A 9773-nucleotide genomic window follows, 5' to 3' on the forward strand; every position below is an offset into this window, starting at 1 on the left:
GAAAGCCAATATTTACCATTGAAGATTACAGTACTTCTTTGCACCTCCAAAAAGCATACATAACAAACACAAGACAGACACAAAGATTGAGAATTCAATCATTTTTATTCTTTCCTAGTGACACATAGTGTATAAATAGTCTATTCTTGTTAGATGTTCTTTGTTCCTTTTTAAAAAAAAGCGATAACTTAAAGATTATATTATACAAAGCTTTACAAAAATAAATAAGTTTATTTGAAATCTGTACAAAATGCTGAGTCCTTCACAGAAGGGATTTAATACTTTTACTTATAAAGTACACCTTGTTGGCCTTGGTGCTGGTTTAATATTTACATTCTTCATGTAACTCTGCGGATTTCAAATCTGTAGCTTTGCATTAATAGCAGCTTGTGTATAACATAGTTTAAGCTTTTTTTTTCTTAAATAAGATAAATCTTGCCCTTCATCACTGAGGTAGGTGGGGACTGTATTGGTCAGCAGGTAAAACTACAACCAGTAACAACCTGCATGTCAGGACCTTAGGATATTATTTGACAGTACCTTGTAGCCAGGATAATAAAACAAGGAATCCCCCTCTCACACCCACAATTCCCAAACCAATTTTACCATGCTTTCCAAAGTACTGGCTCTTCTTGTGGGACAGTTTTCCATTACTTTGTTTTGTGGCCATTCTTTATTCTTCGTCCAGGTTCACACATTTTGGCACGCATCTGACAGTAGGGGCATCTCACTGAGCCTAATCCTGTTCCCACAACAAGCAGTTGCTGCAAATATCATTAAATAATAACCATTTGTGGTAATGCTAGATGATTTTCCTAAAACCCCACTGCAGCCTAGAATGTAAGGGCAAATGTGGAGCCTTAACAGGTTCCCAGTTTCAAACATCTAACACATAATAACAAGGGAACCAAGATTTGCATTTTTTTCTAAAAAAAGCTCTTATTCCAAGGTTCTGTACCCACCCCTTGGTTTTTTTTAGTGTTATATTTAATGCCAGCTAAATACCCTTGTTCCATGCAATGACTAAGGCAGAAGTCTGCAATGTTTTGAAAAGTTAGTGTACGCAAAATAGAAACTGAATTTGGGCTTATGATGATCCTGCAAAACAAAATGGAAGTCTTGTTCATAGACAGAGAGATTGGCAGGTGTGGACCACAGTATTACACTTTTTTTTGGTATTCACTTGTGGGACGTGGGTGTCACTGGCTGGCCAGCATTTATTGCCCATCCACATTCCCCAAGAGCTTTAGGCTCACCTGATTTGCAAGGGAGGTGGGGCACAGGATGAAGGGTATAATCAACTGTAACGGGCAAAACTGGAATCATTAGCTTCCAGTTTATGGAACAACAATTAACTGATACTTATTCCTCTTCGTACCAATGGCAATGATAGATATCATTCCACAGAGGGAACACCCAATGGTGTAAGTATTCTAACCACCTGCTAACTAGTTTCTAGAATATTCTGCTATCTTTAAAACATAAACTTCTTGCAATTTCCAGGGATTGTGTCCTCTCAGAGAATATATTGTTGCAGGAAAAAAAAAGGAGTCCCCAGTGTTCTTTCACTTGTAACAGAATGTGGTCACCATCAGCACTCATGAATTAGGGTCTAACATGCTTATCAAAGAATGAGGAAGACCTCTGATTTCACTGTCAACAGTGAGAGTTCATGGTTTTAAAAATCCATCCGTAGCAACTGACACAACTACTAACTTGAGGGATAAACAATGCTAGCATTGCATTCCCCAATTAGCCCCAGTCCACCTCTCCAAAAGTCATAACTGATAAGTAGGTAGACAAATTCAAACAAACATTCATTGTCAAAAGGAAATTGGGTCATATGGTTATCATGTTTCACATGACAAATGGATTGGGAAACCCTTTAGTTTCAGTGCATTTAGGATGAATAAAAACATATTTGAACTGTCTTTCATGTATGTTGATTCCTTAGCTACAAGCTTGGATGGTACAAAGGCCAATCAGATGTTTTGGTTTTTTTGAAATGTTGCAGCTCTCCTGTGGCAGCACCCGGCCATCACGCATGACACACTTCAAAGACCTTTTCTTGAAGCCTTTCCCGCATGTCTTAGAGCAGGCTGACCATTCTCCTAACAACCACCTTGGGCAAGGGATGTCAGCGCACAGTCGGAGGTCATCAGGCTTCAGTTCTTTCACACAATCAGTGGCTGGTCTCCCATAGATGTCCATACATTTGACGGCTCTGCGTTGCCACCCTAGACCACATGTCTTGGAGCACTCTCCCCATTCACCAATTACCCACTCAGACGTTACTGTTTCCTTGATGGCATTAAAAGACTCCTTTTTGGAGTTGGGTTTAGTTGGCTGATGCTGTAAATCTTTCTTTGCAAAGAATGTAAATTTGATTCTTGGCCGCAAAGAATCTCCCACTGAGAGTACTTCAACAATCAAGGGTTCCTTGAGTGCACCAAAGCTACGAATTCTTTCTAGGGACACTGAGGAGCCAGTGTATCTCAAGATTGTGCCTTGATATGAAATGTCCTGTTCCAGCGTTGACAAAGTGTATTCCCCATTGAGGAGGTATGTGCCATCAACTTTTTTCAATGCCAGATAGTTGCCATCATGTCTTGCACCGTGGAGACTGCGCTGTTTTATGTCAATATTTGTTGCCCCAGCTGGAATGGTTACAACCTCTTGGTATCCAGGTCTACAGAAACAGATTGAAAGAGAAAAAGATCAAAATAATTTGTTGGATTTCAATTTTAATGCCAACTGAAGCATGAACTTCAGACAACAATATTCCCCAATTTTTTCGTGTCTGTCACTAAAACACCAAATTTTCTCTTTTTCTGCCTTTCTTTTCAGAAAAGCAAACTGTATGGCATCCATTTTCACAGGTGACAATAATCCCGAAACATTTTTGACTTGACAAGCTCATCACAAAGGCGTATCTAGTTTCAGTTTTGACCAATATAACACTTTCATAATCACCCCCCAAATAATGGTCAGCAACAAGATGCTTGACTATTTGTTTCACCTTTCCCTTGTTTAGTGATACACCAGTGTCATTGACTATGTGGATGCTCTACCAGCTGAGATACTGATTATTCCTAAAGCAGTCCAACCATAAACTCAGCAGGTGAAAACAAAAATGTCTTAGCATTAATCAGCTAGAGTTACTGAATCTCCAGTACAACAATTAATGCTGTACACCGAGAATTATCATATGTGAAATAAATTTCTGAAATTACAAAGGATACCAATTTTGATTGTAAATGCTTGAAAAGTGGCATTCAAATTGTTTATGAAAATCAGGCCAAAAATGTCTAAACATTAGGACTGAGTGCTTCTGCAAACTTAATTGGATGTTTTACATTTATGCAATGTTAGCAGCGAAAGCGAGGAGTTCCTACTTACTTTGAACGGTCAAATGAGCCTGCAATTTTCTTGCAAGTCAAGCCTTTGCCTCTGCATACGCCACATTTGTCAAACTTCTTGTTGGAACCAATGACCCTGTCACAACCAGCCTTGACACACTGTCCTTGAACGCATACGGACGTGGAGTCTGGGCTACATGGTGTGCCATCAGCAACCTGTGAAGAAAAATGTTTATACTTTTTACTAATCCTGAATGAGAACAGTATCCCAGTGGTTAAAAAAACAAAACACTGCAGAGTATTGGATCACTAACAGACACTAGCCTTGCAACTTGTATTAGAATAAACTGGAGACATTCTGTTGGGAATGACTTTTTTTTCCTCTTGTTTTTTTAAGAAAAGTAGATTTCATGACATTTTGAGATTGTTGATAATGCATCAAATTACCAATTCTTTTAAAATAAAGGATAACTGTTTCTACTTCTGCTATGGCTACTAAACTAACAGTCCATGGGTGGAGACATCTGTCCAGTGCTCAACTGGAGTGAATGATCAAATATGCAGCTGGCAGGTACAAAGCTCTTGGCAGGTGTGTTTGTGATACTTATGACTTAAAGATTTTCTGTACTTTGTACTGATGGCTTGACTGTTGTAATACAGACATGACTTCTGCCATCCCTTTGTTTATACACACTAGAGCTTGAACCAAGATCTCAGCAGACTTGCATCAAATTAACTGGGGAGAAGCTGAAGGGAATTGTTGAAATATTGGAAAGCATACCTTGGGTTGGAGCACAAAGTAGTAGCCTGTGCCTTTTGCTCGGCAAATAAGTTTGCATCGATCTTTAGGAGAGACACCAGCATATTTTGGGATCCATTCGACTGTGGGCATTCCTCCAAAGGCAGCAGACTTTGAGACATCATTGTGCATCTCACATTGCTCTTCACGGAATGTTTTACCTGTAACAGAAACCATCAAACTGAAGATCAAAGACATTGAAAAAATAATAATCATAGTCAAAACTAAGAATCTGAAAAGCAATATTCAACTTCTCAGGGTCATAGAGATATGGAAACGGACCCTTCAGTCCAACTCATCCAGGCCAACCAGGTATACTAAATAAATCTCGTCCCTTTTGCTGGCAATTGGTCCTTATCCCATTAACCCTTTCTATTCATATACCCATCCAGATGCTTTTCAAATATTGTAATTGTACCAGCCTTCACCACTTCCTCTGGCAGCTCATTCCATACATGCATCACCCTCGGCATGAAAACGTTGCCCCATTTATATCTTTCCCCTCTCACCTTAAACTTATGCCCTCTAGTTTTGGACTATCCCCAACCCAGGGAAAAGAGCTTGACTATTTACACTGTCCATGCCCCTTCTGATTTTATAAATCACCATAAGATCACCCCTCACCCTCTGACACTCTAGGGAAGATAGCCCCAGCCTATTCAGCCTCTCTCTCTCCAACCCTGGCAACATTCTCATAAATATTTTCTGAACCCTTTCTAGTTTCACAATATCATTCCTATTGGAAGGAGACCAGAATTGCATGCAGTACTCCAAAAGTGGCTGAACCAATTTCTTGTGCAGCTGCAACATGACCTCCCAAACCTAAATGTCAATACGTTTGGAAAAGGAATGACTCCCTCTCAGCCAACGTTGTATTGTTGACTATGTTAGATTATTGTACAAATCTTACCATTATTAGCGGGGCAGTCCATGGTGTTGCATGATTTGTATTGGACCCTCTTTCCTTCACAGTACTTCCCACCATTCTGTGGAACTGGATTGTTGCAGTGCCTAAACGAATACTGTACTCCTCCGCTGCATGTCCTTGAACACTCACCCCAGGGTCCCCAGGGGCCCCAGCTCCCATGAACTGGAGTCTGTAAAAAAAAGATAACTATTTTAAAGAAAGAACCACCAAATAATTTTGAAAAAGTTAGTTAGCTAATGGTTCTCTTCAACCTGTCTCTGCAATTTTTGTCTCCCTTCTTAACTTGTCTTTTCCCTTGGCCTAAGGGAGATCATTTGGTATGCAGTTCCAGAGAAATCATCAGCTACTTGAAAACTGTTTATATCAAAGATTACACAATTCTGCTGGTTGTTAAAGAGCCCAGATGCAAGTGACAGCGGGGAACTTGAGGGCGAACTTTCATACAGTCCGGACAAAATGTAAACCCAAATCTTAAAAGGTGGATAAACATGGATGTCTGTTGAACGTCTTTGTCCCTTCATTACCAGGATATTTTAGAAGAAATTGTCACAGAAAATAGTTACTAATTAACTAGAATAGTAAATGAAACAATCAGGATCAAGTATGCAACTCAGGAGTAACTAAAGTAAACTATGTATGTGCAACACTTACGTTATATTCCTTCATGCTTGTCTGGTTAACACACTTTCCTTCCATACACCATTTTCCTTCTCCGCAGCTGGTACCATCAGCCCATGGGAAGTGCTTGGTTTGGCAGATAAGCATCCCACCAGACATTCCAGTGCACCACAGCAATGAACAGGTGTTGCCTGCATCAGGACAAAGCCTTGACTCTTCCCCAAAGGTGAACTGGCACTGGCGATCTGCATTGTAAGTGTTCCCTGGCAATTCACCAGGAAGCTGTAGTGGCTTCTGGGGTTTGTCCAACAGACATTCTCCTGGAAGCAGAGATGTAGACTGAACTTTAGCTTTATTGCAAATATCTCAGCAATATGCAAGGTATTTGCAAATTTTTGAAGTAAACTGGAAATTCACGGTAAAATGTGAAAACTGAAAATTGTAAAATATTATTTTATATTATAGTTTATACTATCAAGTCACTTGGGCTATAAATTGAAGAAATTGTTAAAAATATTGTAGTAATAACAGTTAAAACATTACAATTTATAGTCTATTAATAAAAATAGTAACTGTCTTTTCATTGAAATTACAATTAATTATAATGTATTTAATAGATACATTATTCAGAATAGTTGTATTGTATTTAATCAATTCAGTTGCTAAAGTTGCATAGTCGAAAAAAAAAGAGAAATCTCCCAGAAACATGAATTTTATTTTTAGGCAGGGGTGTGGTTCTTACCATGCCCATTGTCCAGGAAGGAAGTGATCATGTATGCACTGCATGCAGACCAAGGCTGGTTCCTATCCAAGTTGGAGAGTGTCGACGCCATCATGTGGGAATTCCCATTTTGAGGAATGGTATTAAGACATTGCCGTGCGTCATCATGGGGCATGTTAAACACGTGGCCTGGAAAGAGGAAAAGAAAATCACTTAAGTCTCAGCTTATGAAAATATTTCAAGTTACTTCAAGTACTGTTGAATGACTATTCCATACATTGCAAGTCCCATCTACTTATATTAACTTCAGAGATACCTCAAACAACATTGTAATGTACTGTGCCCCATCCCTGATACAGTGTAAAATATATCATTAATTCATGAATATGTCCTAATTTCTCCCAAATCAATAAATTAAATTTACATCAGGTGGTTTCTTAAAGTTAGACATTTTGTACAGCTACACAAATAATATTTAATACAGCTGATGTGATTTTAAAAAATGCTCAAAATGCATCTTTCCTCACTACCTCCAGAAATTATATAATCTAATCTATGTATTAAACTAAGCCAGATTTCAAAATTTACACAAACAGCAGCAGGAACTCCATCTTCAGTAAGTCAATTATAAAATTAACACAACAAATATTTATCCGTGGGGTCGGGTTACTTACCCAATTCGTGAGCTGCAGTAAAAGCAGCTTGCAGACCATCATCCTCAATGACTGAGCAGCTCCGGCTGGGATCACAAATCGTCCCAACATCAGCCATCCCCAGTGTATCACAAGTCTGGGCTCCACACAGATCCTTAATAAAGATAAACAAGGGCAGCATTTAGCGAAATCATCGGGGAAATAAAGGTCAAATATAAAAGCTGGCATCCTTCTTTACCATGAATATATATTTTTTGAAAAAGCCCGTGTGATTTTCATAAGATGCTTTGTGAAAGGCCCTTTGCAAGCACATTAAACAGATTGGACATGCATACTAATAGATATGTTTGGACAGGAGCCTTGGCTTACCGTTCTGGTGAAGAGTATAGCAGTGTCGTAGTGTTCTGGATTACGGTCACTGACTGGGTTGTGCTTCCTCTGCCAAGTACAGAAGTTCCTCAAGGTCAGAGCTGCATTAGAAGACACATCAGGTCCTTTCTCCTTCTCATAGACAACCAGGATCTTCACCACCACCAAGCTGATGGAGTTTTTAATGCTTGGATGCTTATACAATTTGGCTGCCACTGACATTAAAGTGAGGAGATAGTGCTTGAGCCCACTGCCATGGAACTCTGCCATAGAATTGTCTGCTACCAGCAAGGTCTCCACATAGCGAGGCGAGGAGACAAACCGCTTGGCTCTTTGGTGCCCAGTGGGTTGTGGTGGAGTGGCCTTGGATCCAGACTGTTGGGTTTGAGTGCTGTCAGTTGTCTGGGGCATGTCTTGATCACTTACCTAGTGAGACATTTAAAAAAAAATGAAATTAGACGTTAACTGAAAATCAAATAAATTCTTAAGTTTCTCTCTAACACAGATCGCAAGCTTACAGCGGGAGATGCCGGTTCATGACACCGCAGCCAGAATTGCACTCTCCGGAGTTGCTGCTGGCTTTTATCTGCAGGCTCGGCAATCCAGGATTAAAAAGTGACCGTTTGAGCAGACCGAGTGCCTTTCAAACATTTGCTTTATGTTCAAGGATAGATTGAACATTTTAAAAAGTATAGATTATTTTTAAAAAAAGTATCGATTTTATTAAAGAGTATCGATTTTAAAAGTATAAAAATAATGTCAGGTTGCAAAGAGAAGTTGCAATGCGAGGAAGGGGAGTTTATAGGGAAGGGAACAGGGAGTGAGGGGGAGGGGGTGGTGGCGATGTTATATGCAGCAGAAGTGAAGTGAAGCCAGCGCTGGCAGTGTGGTGCTTACTCCGCACTTGGTGCTGTCTGATCGGTGCGAGGAGCCCAGGCTTGTCCTGCGGATGAAGTGAGGCAGCATGCCCCCTAGCTGTGTCCGATTGACAGGCTCGATGTGATACTGGGCTCCTTCCACCACGAAAGCGCCTTGGATGCCGTGGCAGAGGCTGACCGCCGCTAGCGAGCCGGGCAGAGAGTTGACGGTGCCGCCGTAGAAGCAGCGGCGGAGGTCGGGCTCTGCCTCCTCTTTCTCCTCCACCCGGGCTTTACCGGGATCGGGCCCCCCCAGCCGCTGCAAAGTGACAACCGGGGCCAGGAAACTGTGATCGGGCTCCAGCTCCAAGACGAACTGCTGCCCGAAAGCGTGGAGCCGGTAGAAGATCCTTTGCCCCGGCTCTAACTCCAGACTGGCACCAGCTCCTAGCTCCAGCTCCCGGCCCTCATGGTCCAGTCGCACTGGGTAAGTGAGACTCTCCTCCGGGCTGCCGGCCAGAACCTGTCCGGACCCTAACACACCGCACAACGACAGCCAAACCAGCCCGAGTACCGTAACCATCTTCCGGACAGACTGAGAGAGTGAGCAGTCCAAAAAAAAAGAGTCAAACTGCAAAGCAAAACTAAAACTAAAAATCCCGAAGTTCAAACTGGAAATAAAAGGCAATGCAACTTCTCAAATTGAATCAGAAATCGTGTTCTAAAACGGTCGGGGCGAAATCACAGTTTCACTCTTGCAGGGAGAAAGTCTCTCTCTATCGTACTTGCTGCAGAATTGTTCAGTTTACTTGCTCCTGTTTGAACCTGGCTGATGCCTCTCTGGTTTGAGCTGGACTCGCGTTGCTCCGCTCCTTTTATAAGCCCCCAGCAGCCCTCCTCAGCCTCCCACCTACCCCCCACCCCGGCCCCTTCCTTTTCCCTTGATCAGACACGACAGCCTATCCCGGCTCGGTGCGTAAGTGAAATCTTGGATGAATTCAATCTGGCCCCCAGCCTGCTCTGTGCACAAGGGCAGTCAGCAAAAGAACTCCCGTTTCGCCGGGAGACGATCACTGAACCAGCTATTTTCCACCTTTGTTTTGCACCTGCTTTTTTTTTTGTTTCCAGGTAGCTCCTTTCTTGGAAACACAAAAACAAACCCAGTTACAATGTCACATTCACAGTAAATCCCTCCCTTTTTTTTCTACAGCGCCCTCATTCATTCAAACAGCCAACTCCTTTCCAATGCAGTTAGTCCCAGAGTAAAATTCCCGGTAAACTCAACGGGAATTTCTTAACTGCTTCCGTCTCATTCAGAAAGAATATATTCTTTGTCTCAAACTTATCGCCTATCAAACTCTTTGATGTCTTCCCTAAACCCCCGCCCCCTCTCCAAACCGGCATTAACCGTTCATAAGCAACGTCCACACCGAATCACAAAGAAAGCTCTTTATAAAACTTGTTTTTCA

At 41.5% G+C, this 9773-nt stretch overlaps 1 protein-coding gene across 1 annotated transcript; it reads right to left on the minus strand.

Moving 5' to 3' along the window:
* Positions 1–86: 86 nt before the first annotated feature.
* On the minus strand, positions 87–9164 carry adamts1 (ADAM metallopeptidase with thrombospondin type 1 motif, 1). The gene is made up of 9 exons (XM_048540303.2): positions 8345–9164; positions 7448–7873; positions 7100–7232; positions 6447–6614; positions 5738–6024; positions 5069–5255; positions 4141–4319; positions 3400–3575; positions 87–2689 (listed from the first exon to the last, which is right to left on the minus strand). Exons 1-9 carry the CDS (start codon positions 8885–8887, stop codon positions 1951–1953), a joined length of 2838 nt encoding a protein of 945 aa, XP_048396260.2. The 5' UTR covers positions 8888–9164; the 3' UTR covers positions 87–1950.
* Between the last annotated feature and the right edge of the window lie 609 nt (positions 9165–9773).

This window comes from Stegostoma tigrinum, chromosome 12 (genome assembly GCF_030684315.1).
Source record: "Stegostoma tigrinum isolate sSteTig4 chromosome 12, sSteTig4.hap1, whole genome shotgun sequence".
In the NCBI taxonomy this organism is placed as follows: domain Eukaryota; kingdom Metazoa; phylum Chordata; class Chondrichthyes; order Orectolobiformes; family Stegostomatidae; genus Stegostoma; species Stegostoma tigrinum.

Excerpts from the sequence above, each read along its gene's own strand:
- adamts1 (XM_048540303.2), bottom strand. The coding sequence starts at position 8,887 with ATGGTTACGGTACTCGGGCTGGTTTGGCTGTCGTTGTGCGGTGTGTTA. Across the intron at positions 7,233-7,447 it reads CTATACTCTTCACCAGAACG|GATCTGTGTGGAGCCCAGAC; the intron begins GTAAGCCAAGGC and ends ATCTTTATTAAG. Across the intron at positions 3,576-4,140 it reads ACTTTGTGCTCCAACCCAAG|GTTGCTGATGGCACACCATG; the intron begins GTATGCTTTCCA and ends TTTTCTTCACAG.